At 36.4% G+C, this 20702-nt stretch overlaps 2 protein-coding genes across 4 annotated transcripts in view; both read left to right on the forward strand.

The window, feature by feature from the left end:
• b4galnt4a (beta-1,4-N-acetyl-galactosaminyl transferase 4a) overlaps window positions 1-10719 on the forward strand; it is a 225297-nt gene extending 214578 nt beyond the window's left edge. For all 3 annotated transcript variants that reach the window (XM_077211313.1, XM_077211314.1, XM_077211315.1), the window contains exons 15-20: window positions 92-450; window positions 1538-1691; window positions 4095-4167; window positions 5915-6068; window positions 6865-6991; window positions 8350-10719. In XM_077211313.1, the coding sequence (XP_077067428.1) occupies window positions 92-450; window positions 1538-1691; window positions 4095-4167; window positions 5915-6068; window positions 6865-6991; window positions 8350-8464 (982 nt within the window). In that variant the 3' untranslated portion in view covers window positions 8465-10719. The remainder of the gene's footprint in view (window positions 1-91; window positions 451-1537; window positions 1692-4094; window positions 4168-5914; window positions 6069-6864; window positions 6992-8349) is intronic.
• A 365-nt stretch (window positions 10720-11084) lies between these two features.
• Window positions 11085-20702, forward strand: part of abtb2b (ankyrin repeat and BTB (POZ) domain containing 2b) — a 59472-nt gene continuing 49854 nt past the window's right edge. The window contains exon 1 of the mRNA XM_077211293.1: window positions 11085-14920. Within this exon, the coding sequence (XP_077067408.1) occupies window positions 14083-14920 (838 nt within the window). The 5' untranslated portion in view covers window positions 11085-14082. The remainder of the gene's footprint in view (window positions 14921-20702) is intronic.

The following is a 20702-nucleotide window of genomic DNA, read 5'->3' on the forward strand; positions in this document are numbered from 1 at the left end:
ATTTTCCAACCAAAACCAGATGCACCATTGCTGACACATTTCAAGTAATTGTACAACCATTGGTTGATCTTTTTCTCTCCATCTTTTCCAGGATTTACACTCTCCTCCGAATCATAAACGTAGAAAAGCGGCGTGACTCGGCTCGCGGTAACCGTTACCTGATAGAACTGGAGCTAATGGAAAGAGGCCGTAAAGTGGTCCGTCTTTCTGAGTACATCTACATGCTGTTGCACCGTGGCCGGGTAGAAGACAGTCTGGAGAATGTGGAAGGGGTCACAGCATCATCGCCCTCTTCCCCTGTCGCCAGTCCACCGGCTCCGGCATCTCGCACACCTACCCGTGGGGCCCACACCACCCCACAGTGGGGCACAGTGTATGCCAAACCCCTGCTGTGCCAGCCAGTGATGCTGCAGTGGAAAAAGGACGTCATGGTGCATTTTGTGGTGCCAGGTAAGTAATGGATATCTATTTTTCTGAAAATATGTACCTAATGAGTATCTTATGTCACGGTTACTAAATATATATGCAAAAAAATGAATCATAAATCAAATCAGGACGGGGACCTGGTTTGTTTTTCATTCTTGCTTTTGATTTTTAGGGGTTCAAGCGTAAAACGCTGAAACCCTAATGTAATTGTTAAATTTCCCAAGGATCAGTATTTTCCCCCCTAAAAGTGACCGGGCAGACCAAACCGTAAGTCGTAGAGACTTGAAACTTTGAGGGCTGGTAGGACTCACACCGTCACTAAGGCTCGCCCCGATCGGACGCTACAGTGGTCAAAAGTACAAAATGGCTCATAAGTCCTAAACCATCAGGCATTTACTTAAAACTAGGGAACGAATGTGTAAATCGTGCCTTTGCAATCTCCTGTGTGTGTGTGTGTGTGTGTGTGTGTGTGTGTGTGTGTGTGTGTGTGTGTGTGTGTGTGTGTGTGTGTGTGTGTGTGTGTGTGTGTGTGTGTGTGTGTGTGTGTGTGTGTGTGTGTGTGTGTGTGTGTGTGTGTGTGTACTTTTTTTACAAATTAGTAAATCGTGCCTTTGCTCTCTCTCTCGTGTGTGTGTGTATACTTTTTTTTTTCATCCGCATGTCATGTGCATGGTGCTGTATTGTATAACACTCACTCATAGATAAAAAAACTAATTTTTGGTTTAATAGAACCAAATCATATTAATAACAATTTAACACTAGTACTCATGTGGGTCTTGGCTTGACAGGCCAACTGGGACTACATTTTTAAATGTCCACAGGTTCATAATGTACAAAATGAAGCGGTCGATACCTCAAGAGCCTTAAATAAATTTAATTTATAAAAAAGCAGGATCATATTTGTGCTTTGCCTGAAGTGTAAACATTAGTGACAGCTATGCCATATAAATAGGTATATATATATATATATATATATATATTTGCAATTCAAGCCCAGTGACTTGTTTTGTGACACAAATAAAAAAGCAAATCTTTGTTTAGATCTTTGATATGGCTGATGTATAAATATTATGTAATATTATAATACTGTATTTGTTGATGTTTCCTATAGTGAAAAATCAAGCTCGTTGGGTTCAGCAGTTCATTTCAGACATGGAGCTCCTCCACCGTGAGACTAAGGACAACAATTTTAACATCATCATTGTGGACTTCCAGAGTGAAGACATGGATGTGGAACAGGCCCTCAGAGAAAGCTCCGTCCCAAGGTACACAAACACACGCTTATACTCAATATTCATTATATATAGAAGTTTGCATATGTAGGTAATTGACATGTCTTGTGCTAAACTCCATCTAAAACTATTTTAGACAGCAATTTGCTAAATATTGTATAATTATTATGAGCACTTTCATTGAGAGACTATATATATATATATTTTTTTTTTTTTTGGAATTTATTTATTCAAGGATAGCCTCTTGAGATGCAACATCTCATTTTCAAGAGGGTCCTATAAACACAAATACAAAAGACAAATCATAAGAAAAACATTACATTACATACTTTACAGATACACATACAAAACTCATTCATACACAAGCTCTCTCACCCACTCACACCGATCCCTCACATTAACTTATATTTTATTCCAAGTTAAATAATACAAGTTGTAAAAATAATAATAATAATAATATCACCAGTAAATTAATACATTTAAATTAAATTGAATGAAATAAGAAAAAGTAGTAATAATATAAAAATACAAAAATACAAAATGAGAAAAAATTTGACCAAATAAACAAATGAAACAAGGATTGCATTTAACTTAGAAGTTAAAAGCACAGACAAGTTGTTTTAAGGTATAGAGATAGGGATAATCTGTAAAAGCATAAAGACGTTATAGATTTTTGACAAACTGGACTACTATTTAAGACTAGAGCTTTAAAATTTTCTGAACCCGATATATTGTCTTCACTAGGGATGCACCAATACTGCACTCGTGTAAGAGTATTAAAATGCTCCGATACCAAAAACCGATCCCACACTTTTTCAAAACTCTTCACACACTGAGCACAACAGAAGTATATGTGGGCTAAACTGTGGATCATTTATCATTGCTTTGGCACAAAATGCATTCAATGACTACATCTTTCAAATTACATTAATTGTTTTCTCACTTCGACACAACAACCACCAAAACTCTGTGTACTTACAGGCAAATTTGCACATGCTTACATACTGTTTTCAAAATTGATAAACTTATGTTCAAAACAATAATATATGACAGCAATTTGATACATTTCTACAGTAATATTATAATGAAATATATTTTAAATCTAAAAATGAAATGCTATAAAAACAATTGGTCAATTGGACCAACCACAGCTGATTGCTATTGTATCTGTATCGGTGAATGGTGTGTATTTTGTAATTAGTCTGTGCAAAAAAAAAAAAGACATAAAATATATTGAAGCATACTGCATCATGTCTGATTCATTCCAGTAAAATATATTGCAGTGAATTCTAAACAGTAGAGAGGTGTGCTTGTTTTACAGAAGAAAACATTGTATAATGCTTCCTGTTGTTAGTGTTTGTTAGGTCATTGTTTTGTGGGTGACAAAGTGTGTTTGTTGTCTGTCAGCCTTTAGTGTGATGGAAGAATATGTTGATTTGAGACATGTATGAAGTGATATGGTAGTTTTAGTGCATTTTGAAAGTGAAATTAACTGCTGTGCCGAGCTGAAAGTTGGTTTGGAGAACTGTGAGGAGTTTTGAAAAAGTGACCCAAGTATTGAGAAATGTGTCCTAGCGACTGTAAAAAACTGTAAATAGCAAAGACAGTAAAACGATGCACCAATTTCTAATGAGCGCTTTTTAAAATACAGATTGTTTCAAAGCAGCTTCAGAGTGATAACAGGAAAATAATGTTGTAATAATATTGTTAAATATAAAATTGAATGTCCCCAACTAAGCGAGCCAAAAGCCAATGGCAACAAAGGCGAGAATAGTATATGTATTCTAAGTAAAAACATGAACTGTTACGTGATTTATGTATAACGGGGTTTCGTACATTATTAGAGGAAGACGTTGTGTGATTATTGTGCCGCTGCAAGCGGCTCTAAATGTGCACTGTAGATGAAATAACGATGAACAGAGAACAGAAGCTCGTAATACATTTTAACAGGCATAATTAAGCATGAAAATAACTGAAGGAAACATCTATTTGCGAATTAAGCCAACTAACAAGATTCATATTCTTTTGCTTTCTCTACCCAATATTCAAAACAAGGCTATATTTAAATTATTTAAATAATATGATAATTATATATATATATAAATATTTTCTTTGAATTACACAATTACAAATGCAATTAAAATGATGGTATCGGTATCGGCGAGTATCAAAAATGTAAGTATTGTATCGGACTCATTCTTGTGCATTCCTAATCTTTACTTTACAAATTTATGTAAATTTTAACACATTCAAACAAAATTGAATTGACACATTATGCGTAAACCTTCCCTATATATTAATATTTTAACATGTTACATTAATATACATTAGTATATCTAATATGCTGATGTATATTTGTATATTATTTTAAACACTAATGTACATTTTTTTTATTTACTGTTATATTGACTATGTGAATTACTTTTTTGGACACAGATATGAATATCTGAGGCGGGAAGGAAACTTTGAACGTTCTGCCGGGTTACAGATCGGTGTGGACACCATAGAGGTAATCACACACTCATACCTCTAAGACTCAGACTAAGAGCTGTTCACATCTGGTGCGTGTAACGCTACTCCCGATGGCCAGTCCGAGTCTGCATTAAATGTAGAGCTTCTGTAGCTCCGCCCCTTATGTAGCTCCACCCCTTCTGTAGCTCCGCCCCTTCTCAGCGCTGCGCTCCTGAGGTTTCTGCGCCATCTCGAGGTCATGGAAAGGAAGACGATGAAAATTTAAGTTCTGGTATTTTCGCATTCTGTTGCCACAATTCGGAACGGCACAAACGCGAACCATTTCTTCTACCTTTCTATTTACCTTTATCTGGCTACAACTGAATTCCCACGGGACTTCAGCGCGAGACTACAGCTAGCCGTCTAAAACACTATTAGGTGAATTTAAACAATGGCTAAGTTGCTAAACGCATCTTGTTCACATGTAAGGGCCCTGTTCATGTTGGACAGACATTTTAATTGCATTTTGTGTCTGTTAAGAGGCACAAAGACACTTTTTATGTATATTCCCCGTTAACTGCCGTTTTAGCTGAGTGGGAGCTCTGGGCATTAGCTGTAACAGCTCCGTGTTGCAATCACCAATCCGGTTCGGGTTTTTTTCTATAGACAGTACTCACAAAGGTATAACGTTCAAGATTAACTTAAAAATTGCCTGGAGTTCTCCTTTAACTCTACAATAAGTCAATCCACTTCACCAGCTTATTACTCTTTAACAGCGATATCATAAAAATATACAGAGCTACTGCTAAAACAGAAGTTCAAACACACTATTCTGAAGATTGTTTCTCTGACGCATAAGGCCTTTTACAATAAAAAAAGATGGCACTTTGTGCAAAAAAGTTGTCCTTTGTGTTATCCTTAAACTACTTCTCAACATCCACGCAATATAAAACAGTTAGCCACTCGCTGCTAATGGTACAGAGAAAAGAAAGGCAGACAAAAGAAAAGAAAAAAAAGAATAGAATATCGGTTAGATTTCATTCATTCAAATGATCATTTCTGAAGTCACAACTTAGCAAAAGTAAAATTGAAAAATGGAGAGACAATGTCAATTATCCCAAAAATAATATTTGGATTCACTTTTTTGTTTTTGCATTTTCACTGTGTATTCTCTGAAAACTGAATTGTGAAGCGTCACACGGACCACATCTTCAGACTTCTTCAGAAATGTTTAATTTCTGCGGTAAAACGCATAACGGCAAATCAACTGTTCCTCTAGCTCAACTGACGGATCTAGGTTCTGTGTTCATGTAAAAATGCTTTGGATCTGCAAATTTTCAAATAAACATCATCATCATTATCAACATTATCAAGACTAAAAGTTTACTACAGTAAGTCATCATTTGAAGTGGATCAAAAAAGTGAATCAAAGTTGTCCTAAAACAAGAATGCGTATTGTTCAAAATTCAAGTATAATTTTGATGAAAGGTTTTGATCCACTTCAAATGTTGATCACTGTATTTAGTTTCCCTACTACCAATATTCTATTGTGTTTGTTTCTCACATGACTTTACAATCAATCTGCAGAAGATAAACCTTTCATGAAATGCAGATTAAGGCTCTGACAACCACGAGAATGTTTTTTATGTTAAACCCAACATGACGTGAGTGATTCTCAGTGAGTCACTGTTTCCGGAGAGTGTGGAGTGTTTCTAGGAATCCTCCTTGTGTTCACAAGTGTGTGAATGTGGCGATGCATAGATGACAACAGTGCGGGATGATTTGACGTGTTTTCTTTATTACAGGACAGGCACAGTATCGTGTTTCTGTGTGACCTGCACATTCATTTCCCTCTGAACATCCTGGAGAACATCAGGAAACACTGTGTGGAGGGCAAACTGGTGTTCGCTCCGATCGTGATGAGACTGGGCTGTGGGAGCTCGCCTCGAGAGCCTGACGGTGCGACGCACTACACCACTGGGGATTTCTTTAAGACTACAGGGGAAGCTCGGCTTCCCCTATAATGTCAAAAATTAATGGTCAAATATGTACTATTATGTTAACATTTTATTGACTAAAAATGCGTTAGAACACGTTGATGGTTCAGAATCAGCAGATCGGCTGACGCAATTTCCTTCTCATTCATTCCCGGAGTCTCAGTGCATTTCCCTGTTGAAGCAGAGCATCCATTGACTTCTATGAGGCAGCTTTGAACAGTTTTACAGTGCTTCAAAACTAGACAGTCATTGGATAAATGCTGTGATTATGTCCCGCCCACGTACGCTCAGCGTCTCTGGGGAGAATGGAGGAGTGGGCGGGGCTGGACAGTGGGCTTCTGCATGATGATTGGAGGGTCTGTAGAAAGACTGCATCTCTTTTTGATTGACAGCGATTCTGTACTATAAAAAGTCACTGACGCTGAAGCTATTCGAGCTCAGTCCCATCGCGGATTTTGCAAGTGTAGTCAAAACACAAACTGCTGCAACATATTTATTGGTATTTGCTTGGTGAAATTACTAGCCAAGTTTCATCATACATTTCACACAATTATACACCACATTCCTTGTTTCAGTTTAACCTAATCCCACATTTCCTCCGTCGAGTTTAATATCTTTTTTTAGATCGTTTGTTCATTCATTCATACAGTATATATAAAGTCTTTGAAAGCCCAGCAGCCGCCACTGCACTACACACACCTGCAGAAACACAACACACACTCACACTGGACTGAAACCTCGTGTCTCTGTCACTGTAGGTTACTGGGAAGTGAACGGCTTCGGCCTGTTCGGGATCTACAAAGCAGATTTTGAGAAGATTGGTGGGATGAACACGGAGGAGTTTAAGGACCGCTGGGGAGGAGAGGACTGGGAACTACTGGACAGGTGGAAGGATTTTACACAGAATACGTAGATTTTTATTATATTCTTTTATTCTTTTCCAATACAATTTAGGATGATGATGATAATATTATTATTAAAATAAAAAATTGTATTATTCATTTTTATAAAAAAAATTATGTTGATTTTGACAGTGACAGTGTTGTTAGTGTTATTATTAATAATATTATAATTAATAATAATAATAATAATATGTTACATAAAATATTCTGTCACATTAATATTGTAGTTGTTATTAATAATAAGTAATTTATTTATATTATTATATAATGTATGTATAATATAATTAGCTAATGTATTTTGACATACATTATTTTTGTTGTTAGTAGTAGAATATTAAATATTAATTAATATTAATATTGTTAACTAAATATTATATTATTAATATTGTTATCAAAATTATATTGAATTGAAATAGATTTTGACAGTGATGTTTTTGTTATTATTTGTATTATTATTCTATTACTACTACTAATAATAATAATAATAATAATAACATGTTGAATAAATAATAATGTTATTAATAAAATTATGATATTGAATTGAGATATTTTGACAGTGTCAAAATTATTGTTGTTGTTGTTGGTAGTATCATTATCATTATTGATGTTGTTGATTTTAATAATAATAATATGTTACATAAAATAAATTATTAATACAATTATGATATTGAATTGAGACAGTTTGACAGTGACTGTATTATTGTTGTTCTTAGCAATAATAATAAAATATTTTTTAACATTATTAAAATTATGATTTAATTGAATTTAGAGAGCTTTGACAGGGACGTTATTATTGTTAATAATATAAATAATAATAATGTTGTTGAATAAATGTCATTATTATTAATTAAATGTATTATTAATACAATTATGATATTGAATTTAGATATTTTAACAGTGTCAATATTATTGCTGTTGTTAGTAATAAAAATAATGTTAAATAAAACATTATTTATTATTAATAAAATTATGATATTGAATTTAGATATTTTAACAGTGTAAATATTATTGCTGTTGTTAGTAATAAAATAATGTTAAATAAAACATTATTTATTATTAATAAAATTATGATGTTGAATTGAGATATTTTAAAACAGTAAGATACCATGATAATATTGATATTAATGATAAATTAAAAATATTTTGTTTTAATATTATTAAAATTCTGATTGAATTTAACTTAGAGCTTTGACAGGGATGTCATAATTGTTAATAATAATAATAATAATAATAATAATAATACTCTAATATATTGTTATTATATCATTATATAATCAAATACTGTTTAAATTAAATATTAAAATTAAATAGCTCAATTAAATGAATCTCTCTCTCTTTCAGAGTTCTGCAGAACGGGCTGGAGGTTGAGCGGTTAAGGCTGAGAAACTTCTTTCACTACTATCACTCTAAAAGAGGCATGTGGAACTCACAGTCCGTCAAAATCCCTAAAGGATAAAACTGAACCTCGATGAGAGACTTCAAACACACTCGCCACAAGAACGTCCCGGGACCTTAACGGACCAAACCGCCGCGTCTCCGGCCGGGACCCGTCTCATACGAGGACACATGATGTGCCAAACTCAACACTCAGACGAGACACCGAGACTCAGAGTGTGTATTTGTACGTGTCTCTGTCTGTTAGGTCAGGAGCTCTTTTTTTGGTAAGCGAAACTTGAGAGATCATTGCAGATTTACAAGAGATTGGGTGAGTTTTACACTAAGCTAGCCGCTCCGGCACTTTGGGTCGCATATATATGGTTTGCACTTAAGATATTAAATGCTGAAATGATTGTCTAAAGGTTTAGATGTGCACTGGTTCTTAGACGTCTGCTTTTATAGCTGTAAATGTCACTTCCTGTTCAGATGTGACGCCGCCTTACACTTGAACTGTAGAAATGATCTACGACTTCTGCTGTAAAGGCGGCCATGTGCTTTTCCCTTTCCAAGTCCTGCTGAACTCATGGACACAACTGGACCCAGAACGGCCAGCTGAGAACTGAAATGATTCGTCTGTGTATTTGTCTGTTTGTCTGAACTGCTTCCTTTTCTCGTTTCCAATTGATTTCAACGTTGGTTTCATCTTTATTGGCTACAGTTTCACAGATGCAGAAACCTTTTAGTCCAGACCTTTAGACTAAACTTAATCTCATTGATGCCGTATTGATTTCTACAGAGTATAATGGTAGGAAAAGGACGTTGTCCAGAAGTTGTGTGCCTTTCTTTGACGTATTCAACATGCCAGTCCACACAGGGTTGGGAAGGAGTGCTGTGGTGTGTAGCTGTCTGGATTGTGTAGGCCCTAAATAGCATTGTTTTATGGAGATGAATGAATAAGAAATGTTTTGAGACAAAAGAATATCTTGTATTTTGGAAGGTTTCACTATTATTTGGTCCATTTTTTACCACAGAAAATTATTTTGACTCCTAATAGTTATTACAGACAAACAAAAAGTGTTTACAGTAAATGACGTAAACTAATATATATGGGGCAAGGCATAAAAATATAGGCCTAACTAAACTATGTTAACATGAGAAAAATGTGATAGAATAATTTATTTCAAGTGCTGTCAGAACCATATAAAGGATTTAAAGATGGTAAGTTACACACAAAAATACCGTAACTATCTATAAAGTGCTGTTTACATAGAGAAAAATCCTCCAATATCATTTACCACGGTATAATTCATTCACATTGAACCAGTCCCGCTGCTAAAGGGTTATTTATTTGGACCACTTTACAGCTCAAACACTTTTGTTTTGGTGAAAAAACAATACAAATATGAATTACTTGTTGTATCCCTTTGGATAAAAGCGTCTGCTAAATTAATACATTTAAAAACTTTTACACAATAATACAGCTACAGTTTCAGATATTCGTCTGGAATATCTCGTCACCCCACTCTGTAAAAAGAAAATATGATCAATACGTTATAAAAACATGTTTTTGCTTTAACTCATTAAAATAAGTAAAGCAATGTTCAACAAGATTCAGCTCATTTTTTAAGTCAGTTTAATGTCATTTAAGTTGAAATGACTTAAAACAGCCAAGTTGAATGTACTTATTTTAACGCAGACACTTTTTTTTTATTATACAGTGTACTTAATGTACTTAATTTAACGCAGACACTTTTTTTTTATTATACAGTGTAGACATTCATTACAAGTACATTTCTTTAAATTAGATTTTTATTTGGTTTTACAAACTGGCCAACGAGTCAGAATGGTTTTCTGTGATAATCGACAGCAATTTGTTTGACTTCCTCTCTGAAAAGTTTGTAGGTGAAACTGTTTTTACACTGACGCTGGCAGCTCGAGTTAATGAAATGGTGTATTATTTGTTTCAATGCTGTAGCCTTTAACATCTGTATCACACAAATGTTCATGTTTACAAGCTGGCATAACATTTTTATATGTTTTTATTTCATATCAGAAATACCGAGTGGTCAGACCATCTTTTGTGATTTTGAATCCTCGCCTTTTTAAAAGAGTAAATTGAGAAGTTTCTTTCTCCCTCTCCTGGTTCGATGTCATTTCAGGCTGCGTATTTAAAACACAACGTAGACAGGACACTAATACATTACGCCTAATACAACGATCTGCATTACACGGTAATTTCTGTGAAATTGTTGTGTAGAAACTTTTCAAAATGTTTTCATTTTATTTTAACATTTTCGGGGTTCATTTTTCTGAAAAATAAAGTTTAAAGCTGAAGCATCTGGAGTAAGGTTTGTTTTATTTCAATCTTTGATCTTAAAACGAGATTGTTCCTGTAGCTCAACAGGCAGATCATCGTGCTAACAATATCATCATAATGTGTTGTTGTTTTATTTTTTTATATTTTCTCCAATAGCTTTCAACCACTAGAGGGAGCACAAGTACAGCGTTACAATTCATCATGCAAGCCAGATGTTCAAAGTCAGTCAGTGAAAAGAAGACTACATTTACAAAAATCATATCAAAGCACTGCCCATATATTTTTGACTTTATTCTTTTTCTAATCAATTTAATATACAACTTAGGCTTCATAACTGCACAATATGTTGCACAAGACTGAACATGAGGCAAGGAGAACAGTCAAACTCTGATTCATGAACCCAAAAATAGGTCTTAGCTAATGATTCAGTACTTTAGAGAGATTATGGGTCCAGTATTGGTTTATTATCTTTCTGTGGGTGTTACTCAACAGATCTCAGTGCTGGCTCTCGCTAACACGACTCTATTCACAGCTATTCTACAGCTATTCTATCTCACAAATAGCTGTCATAGTTTCATCAAAATCATACATTTAGCTATAATGCTATACTTTTTGTTATATGCTATTAACTTGACAGTAAATTACAACAAAAAACAAGAAAAAAAAACGAATTAGCAGTTGCGAGGTAATACAACCACAATGACATCATTTTGGATGGATCTTTTGGATATTTGTGGAGCTTTAGATTTTGCTATTGGAGCAAATGGGAATACATATAAAGTACATAGCAAATTATATTTAGTTTCCTGTTCACCACTGTATAAATTTAGCATGATCATAAATTCCACTTTTGAGAACCCCGGAAATGTGAAAAATCTATTGTGACACTGAGAAAAGAGAAAGATAAATGAAATAATTTACCTGCAGTGTAGATGGGTGGGGCAGGTTTATGAACAATGTAAACATTGCATACTCATATGACAAATAAGTGTCATACTGGACGACTTTGAGACTGGTTTCAGTGACTCATTATGAGGAGCTTAATGGAAAAAGAAATTATAATTCCTCACAATTTCAGGTTCACAGAACTTCACACCAATAACGATAACTTCAGCGATAACGAAGCGTCCACAAACACACACACACACACACACACACACACACACACCAACGGACGATAACCTTCTGTTCAGCGCGCGCTCCAGAAATATATCGCCTGCCGCTTTAAATGCTCGAGCTCTTTAAAGTCGGACGGACTCTGATTGGCTGTACATTGTTTATCAGCTGGAGAAAAACATTCTGAATGTGATTCCAATGATAGTTTCTGCGTGTCATCACAAGTGTGGTGTGGGCTTTTCTTATAGAATTAGAACGATTATATAAAATTGTATAGTTGTTATTGTCCCTGATGGTGTGAGCAAACCTTTACTATTCATAGGGCAACTATCTACCAGACTTAAGTTCTTGAGAAGTATGTAGACCTACATGAATAAACGTGGTGTTTTGAAGGGAAATGCAGGCTAACACTTTATTGAGATGTTATATGAAAAGTCATTAATACAGAATGATGCTTGATTAGAATTTCAATAAATATTATAGCTAATAGGTCTATGCTAATGATAATGTATGTAAACAATATTTTGAATGCACTTTGACTTGAAAGTCAAAGTGACTTTGAACTTGAAAGTAGGCCTATAAAAAGTATTATATTTGTTACTTGTCGAAGTCTTTAATAAACCGCGTTATTTGTTCAGTCGTTAGTCTAAAGAAGCTGATAAAGAATGCTGATAATGAGATCATGAGTGTGTGGATGCCATTGCAATCTCCCAGACTAACACAATTAATGCAAATTCCTTAAGATAGATGAGACTCGGTGATTATCACCGTCACTTGAAACAACAATAAAATTGTAGGCCTACTGTATTGAAATCAAAGTAGACTTAAAATGTTTAAGTCTACTTTGATTTCAATGCAGTACAATTTTATTTAGGTATTCTCTTGATAATTTAGGCTATTTGTGGGCATAGAAAATGAATAAGATATGCGGGAACATATGGTAGGCCATAGCCTAAACGAAGACAAAATAAAAATATCTCTATTTAAGAAAATGGGCTGAATGCAGGAACCATATTTGTACAATAAAAAAATAATGAAATATAGCCTAATGATTAAGATTAAAAGTTTCAAAATCCGATTAAAAATTAAAAACCGATATGAACAAATAATCTGATTTTGACTTCACTTTATGTTTCTGAGAAACCCAGTTTGATTGATTGACTCCCCCAGCGACTAACTTCTGATTGGTCTCTGTTAAAGGGAGAGTTCATCCAAAAATGAAAATTTTGTCAAAACACAAGAACACAACAAACGATTTAAAGAATGTTAGTAAACAGACAGATGTCGATAGCCATTGACTTCCATAGTAGAAAAGAAAATGCAATGGAAGTCAAGTGCCATATTCTGGATAGGTTTGGAACAAGTGAGGGTGAGTAAATGATGACAGAATTTAAATTTTTGGTGCTGAGAAATGTAAAAATTAAAATTTTCATACAACTTAAGCGCTGAGTTCACTTAGGCGCTATTCGTTTCAATAAATAAACCAATATACCACTTTGTAAACGTTGTCCGCTTTAGTTTTAATGCCACAATTAAAATATCCACTAAATCCTTGTTTACCCGTATGTATTTTATTATTGGCCTATGTAGCCTATAACCTGTTAAAGAGTTGTAAACCTCTAAAAAGTTACATTTTAATCAGTGTAGACGGCGTCGTGAGAGTTTGTCGCCTCTGTAATGTAGATTCGAGTTTGATGGAGTGATTCACAAACGCTTCCAAATCGTTTCAAAAGAGTTGTTCAGATGTTCAAATGAATCGTTTCGCTCGCGAATCAAACACCACTACACTCTCTCGCGCTCTCCTGCTTTCGTTCAGTCATGAGTTTCCAGTAAGAAGAGGCGTGTGGTGAGAACGAAACATCACCCGTTTCTGAAGTATCAGTAAGAATTCGTTTTACCGAGAGCTTCGATTTAGACTAAATTGATGGATCTCCACTCTAAACTTCATGTCCAGTTCGGACTAATATTTTCAAGAACCGGATAATAGTAAACGAGAAATCCTGCGCACTTCACTATTCTTACGGGAATTGTCATTTGATGAGGTGAGCAAGTTTCCCTAAACATTTTTCTTTTTCAGAAGATGTAACTTGGACATTTTTAAACTTTCACGCAAGATGTTTATGGTCAGTGGTATATAAAAAACTGCTACATGAATGTCAAAGAGAAGCTGAACAAGTAGAACCAGCTTGAGTTTCGCGCAGCTGGAAAGTCTCATCCGCTCTCCGGTTCCTTTTAAAAAGAAAACCCTCTCGGAACCAGCAGAAATGGCAGGAACAAACAGCTCAAACATGAAAACTCTGGAGGATTTAACTCTGGACTCTGGTTATGGAGCGGGGGACTCGTGTAAGTCCTTAAGCCTGTCGTCGTCCAAGTCAAACTCGCAGGCGTTCATGAACACCCCTCACCGGGGGAACTGGTGGTACTTCTCCGGATCCATGAACAGCAGAAACAACAGCTGGGATACAGTCAACACAGTGCTTCCCGAGGATCCAGAGGACATTTTCTCGAAGTGCCCACGCTTACCGGAGCTGGAGGAGTTCCCGTGGACGGAGGAGGAGGTGGGGATGGTCGTGCGTAAAGGCGCGGGGAAGGGCGCCTGTCTCTCCGCGGAGGCTGTGCGCAGATTGGCCGCCCTGATGCGCAGAGCGCTCATCCGCATCTCCAGAGAGGCGCAGCGGCTCAGTGTCATGCACTGCAGGTGCACCAGGTTCGAGGTCCAGAGCGCGATCCGCCTGGTGCTCAGTTGGGCGCTGGCGGATCACTGCGTCTCGGCCACTGTGAAGGCCATATCCATATACAACATGAGCGCTGGAGAGCTCTTGCGCAAGGGGAAGTCAGCTCGGTGTGGGCTTGTGTTCTCCGTGGGACGGTTTTTCCGCTGGATGGTAGACACTCGGATCGCGGTGCGCATCCACGAGTACGCGGCCATCTGCCTGAGCGCGTGCATGGAGGCGCTCGTGGAGGAGGTGGGAGTGCGCGTGCTGATGGCGGAGAGGGATGTCCTGACAGCAGAGGCGCTGGAGGGGGTCATCAATAACGATGCCGAGCTATGGGGTGTCCTGCAACACTATGAGCATCTCATCTGTGGGAAGAACGCCAATGGTAGGTACCTCGCCGGTACTGTTGCCTAAATTCTTTCTCTCGTCTGTTCCTTGTGGGTAGATTTGGCTGAAAGGTGTTGAACCATGATGTACTTAGGCATGATATACCTCAAGATACTCAAAGAGGAATTGCCCCACTAATGTGTATGTGTACAATATGAAAAACATACAAAAAAATTATATATATATATATATATACATGTTATAGTCAACATTTGAAGTGGATCAAAAAAGTTCATCAGTTGTCCTAAAACGAGAATGGGTATTTTTTAATATTCATGTATAACTTTGATGAAAGGTTTTGATCCACTTCAAATGTTGATTACTATATATATATATATATATATATATATATATATATATATATATATATATATATATATATATACTAAACTAAATGAAAATATAAAAAAATGAATTCAAAATATTAACAAAAACTTTATGAAAGATACTAAGATAACACTGATTACGACATAAAATTTGTGTATCTAACTAACTTTTTTGAATTTTAAGAAAGAGCTATTTTTTTATCAAAACATTGAACAAGTTTTCTTGTTGAGTTTAAGATTATTCAACAATAGAAATACTTTTGAAAATGAGTTTTGTGATGAGTATGGGGGTTGTGAAACGTAATGGGAAGGTTAGTAATGATCATTATTAATGTGACGAACTACACCTGTGGTTACTTTAGGACACCTGTGTGAACTTGAGAGGAAATGACTTCATACTTCCATACTACTTCATAAAAACACTGCCACACCTGTTGATTATGACAAATTAGTCATGTTCATAAACTAGTTAATTTAAAAGCTTGTGCATGGTATATTGGTATAATACTGGCACGATTACAGTTTGGTGTGAGTTATCTGTACTAAATACTGTTGGTAGACCTACACAAATATGGATAGCTTTCCTTATTAGTCTTCTTGGTGTTTGGTCTAAATGAAAACAAGCCTTATTTACAGAAATCACAGTTCATTTACATCATTATGCCAGTCACTGGTCATTACACACTTCCTCTTCTCCAGCTTGGAGAATTACCCCTCTCTGCCAAGTTCTGTATCATCTCGGTTGCATTTTCATTTTGATTTGTCTGTGGTTTACCAGCATTGAGACTGGGGTTTTTACAAGCACTTCGTTTCTTGTTTAGCAGAACAATCTTAACTGAACAGGGAGGCAAAACAAATGATATCTGTAAAAGGACAACAACGGGTTCTGATGACTGATGACTGTCCTTCTTTCATCATCATTACTCATGAATTAATTATTCTCTGTCTGCCGTGATGTTATTCAGGACAAATCTTATATTAGTTGTTGATGTGACAGTTTGATAAGCACATACAATGGACTAGATTTATATATTCTCTGAATAAATTCGAGCTGTGCTTGTCTGTGCAGAATTCACCACCACAATATTAGGGTTGCCATTGTGTTGCTATGTAGGTGTTTTGAGTGTTTTTAAGCACAAATTTGGTGGGTGTTCTTGGTTGTCAAGCTCTATGATATTCTTTTCTCTAATTATTGCCCTGTTTACACCTGGTATTAAGATGGGTTTTGGTTGATCCCATCACAAGTGGACACTAAATACAGGGTTTAACCACTTTCGACCACTTCCAGAGGTAGACAAAAACACATTTGACCACATTTTACACTTGCTTTCGTAGTGTAAACGCTCATGTGGTCGAATACATTAGAACAGCCACAAAAGACTGTCTTCTCTCCGCCTACTGACCTCATGTGTAAGTATTATGGGAAGTGCACTAGCCAGACGGGATTTAAACTTTGTCGACTGAAGACCCAAGTTTGGTTTGAAGACGAAAGACGTACCAAACACAATGTTCTCTCTCCATTCCTTATTTCTAACACACACTCACAGAGTGCGGGGTGGACTTTCAGAGCCGAAACCAAAGCTGATGTTCTCCATATGTTTTTGCATCGTCTCCTTTCGCATTCATATGTAAATTGCGTGAGCTTATTTCATCCATTAGATCGAAAGATTTGAAAACGTCCATACATTTACCTGCCCATAGACCCTCCCCTCGAAGAAATCAGCACAGAAGTGGTTGAAATAGGACAAAAGAGACGGATTAAAACAAGAATGTAAACGGGAATGTGTCTCTCGTCTACTTGATCGACCAAAATGCATCTTAATACCAGGTGTAAACAAGGCCAGTGATTCGATTCCCGCCTTCAGTGTAAGTCCGACCCTGTGCCCGAATATGCACACTTCCCTTCTATATAGGTGAAAAACAGTATGTGAGAAGATTAGTGTGCTCAAATTCATAATATCCCATGAGACCATAGGAGAGGATCTGTGAATGGCATTGAAGAGATGCAACTGACTCTGTAGGTCACATGATAAAGACAACATCATCCAGCAGCAGTCAAACACACCTTTCATACAATGAGAAGTTTGTTTCTCATCAAATATAGTTGATAGTTATGCAATTTTTTTACTTCTTTGATAGTTAGATTGCTTAGAAAAGTATCTTTCCCCAATAAACTTACAATTTTAGGTATCATCCATGTTTGTAACAAAAATGGCGCAGGACACTTAGCGAAGTTGTTCATATTTAGCGATAATGTCAACAATGTTGTAGTCTTATCAAGGATTATTGAAATGATCGATGTATATGGAGCTGAACAAAGAGTGTAGTGTATGTTGAAATTTAAATCAGTCCTCAAACATTTCTGTACAAAAGTTAAAGTTCAAATGAAATATTGAAACGTTACAGATAGAAATTAATGAAACATTGCTTCTAGTCAAGCTATGAGAACACTGCGGACATTCAAATAATTTCCATGAGATTATTGAGGTAGTGAAAAAAAAAGAAAAAAAGATCATAGGAGTGTGGGTGTAATAATTAGGCTGCGTTAGCAAAAAGCTCTTTTTTGGCACGGGTAGTCAGGATCTCGGCTCTGCATAATCCTTACACAGCTCGCTTTCTCTGGAATGACCATGTGGGCATCAAATTAGGTCGGTCCATAAAGACGACCCAACAGATCAATGTGCTTTCAGGGCAGCCGTGTTAACAAAGTGCTGCACGTGCACTTCACAAAACCCTTGCGTGCCATTTCTGTTGATGAATGGGCATCTGATCCACTGCGTTTCCTCAGTCGAGTGCAGTAGATTGAATCTGAAATGCCTTAAATGTGGATCATTGATTATTTCAGCTGTGACTCAGTGGCCTTTCAGAATGTGTTCACAGCACTTGATTACGCAAGGCATCCCGTAACCAGATTATTCATTCTATGCTTTTGTTGGTTGCTATTATGGCTCCTGAGAATGCCTTCTAAACAGCCTTGATTACCTTGGATCAGTGCACTTATCTTATAAGTTTGCATAGTTTTCTTCTGATCCCCTGGCTTTAAAGCCAACACAAAAAATGGCACCCAGAATCAAACAGAATATTGGAGAGAATAAAAAAATAAAGTGGCATGTTTGGCATGGCATGCGATAACTTGCTCTGCCTCTGGAAAAACGTTACTTTTCTGCTGACATCATCAAGTCTTTTATTTTTCAGCCCCACCCCTGCAGCTACATGCCCAATTTCGATTTGTTGACTATATCTGATTTTTTTGACGACCAGCTTACATATTCTTTTAAAACTGACCCATATCTGATATCTGCATTTACACTACGCACAACAAACCAAGGCAGACATACTGATTCGGAAAAGCTTAGGCCGAAAAGGAAGTAAAAATGGCGCAATTTGCAATGAATGCAGACGAAATGATAATACAAGGTTTTGCTTTCCGCACCATCTAGAAAGATCAGCAAAACTTTGGGCTGAGGCTTCATCCCCCATTGAGCCATTGAAAAGAGTCATGTGATCACAGTTGACGTCATTCGCCACCGTCACTTTTTCCGTCACTACCCGCGTTTCCATTACAGATTTGCACAAAACTTTTATGACATTTTATAAATGTCGATAAAAAACGGTTGCGAAATGACGGCGTTTCCAGTAACCGATGTTATGTGACTAAAACATATTTTTTTTCCTCTCTCAATGAGTCATTCCAAAAATCATGGCAACGGATGTTGGTAGGTTTACGTAAATCCATTGTTGTTTACAATCCAGTATTCCCATAATACGCTTTTCTTTTATAAGTTTAATAATGAAGAACTCTGACTCGTCTTCTGTCCAAACCTACCTCATCTTTAAAGAATTATCGACTTTTACATACGTCAGGTGAGCTGTAAATGCAGAAAAACTTTTTCGAACTGCCTAAAAAAAAAAACTCATGCAAGCGTAAAAACTTTTTTGCGATATATGGGAGTTTTTGCGAAATGAATTTCCATTGGCTGTATTTTCAATTCGGAAAATTTGAAGGGTAATGGAAACACAGCTAATGACGTATATTGACGGAAAATTTACATTTTAATTGACATATTGTCAATTGACACATTGACGGAACTATCAGATCTGTCCTCTTACATGGCAGACGCAAATGCACATCCAATTCATATCAGATTTATTTCCACATATGAATGAGGCCTAAAACCGATCTGAGAGTATCAGAATCCAAGAGCTTTTTTCCTGCTTACACATGGGTCATATCCGATCTGTGCCACATGGGCAGAAAAAATCAGAATTGGGTCACTTGAACCGTGTAATGTTAATGCTGCCATAGAGAGACTTTTCTCAGTCAAATTAGTTCCAGATAGATAAAGTCCTGTCTTACAATTTTAATTATTTAATAACCTGCTTCACTCAAAAGACATCACTTTATGAAATAAAAGGACTTTAAAGGAATAGTTCACTTAAAAATTTAAAATGCTGTCATCATTTACTCATTTTCTGCTGAACACAAAAGAAGATATTTTGAAGAATGTCGGTAACCAGACAGTTTATGAATCCCTTTGACTTCCATAGTTGGAAACAAAAATACCATGGAAGTCAATGGTGTCCATACACTGTTGGTTGGTTACTTTTTTGTGTTCTTCATTCATACAGGTTTGAAACAACTTGAGGGTGAGTAAATGATGACTGAATTTTCATTTTTAATTGAGCTATTCCTTTAAGGTTACTGTGATGGTAGAAGTATCTTTACTCACAAGACTACAGAGCTAGGTACTTTCAGAGTAATTCATAGTCCTTTTGCTACAAAAGCTCTTCTCTATCATCTGCCAACCAGCCCCACATCTGGAAGTCTTTAAGACTTACTTCTCTTTGCCAGCTCAAGTCACTCCCACTTTCTCCAACACACACTCCATTCCCCTCTCTGCCTCTTTGTATTTACTTTAGTCCTTCTTTCCTGGAGCCGTTTCTGTGAACGCACATGCTTTTAACAAGGCGCCCACTGTACCAGCATCCCATTTAAAATCCAATGAACATAAAGGTCGGGAGGTGGACTAAATGTATGGTTTTCTCTCGCTGATAGTTGCTGCTGATATTCACATTGCAGTTGAGTGTGCAGTGAATGAATGCTTAAGTGTTTCATGGAGAAAACATCTTCATACTTGACTCCTCAAACTCGCTTCTCACTGTTGAGAACATCTCTGAACTCGACCCAGATCAGGACATGAACTTTGTCCCTTTTCTTTTGCGGCTAAACAAGACTCTGGACGATCCTGCAATTTCTGGCACTGCTTTCGTACATTGGCTACCCTGATGGAAACATTTCAAGACTAAAATATACTTTCATTTTTGAATATGAAGTCTGCAATCTAGTGCACTTGTCTTGTGTAGGTTATTTTTATCGCTCAAGGATTTAGGATGGCAGTAAAAAGGAAAACACCATCTTGCATGGTCAGTGGAACGGTTTATGCATACTTCAAG

The sequence above is a fragment of the Siphateles boraxobius genome, unplaced genomic scaffold (genome assembly GCF_051911475.1).
Source record: "Siphateles boraxobius isolate OS27281-9 unplaced genomic scaffold, OSU_SipBor_1 65, whole genome shotgun sequence".
Classification (NCBI taxonomy): domain Eukaryota; kingdom Metazoa; phylum Chordata; class Actinopteri; order Cypriniformes; family Leuciscidae; genus Siphateles; species Siphateles boraxobius.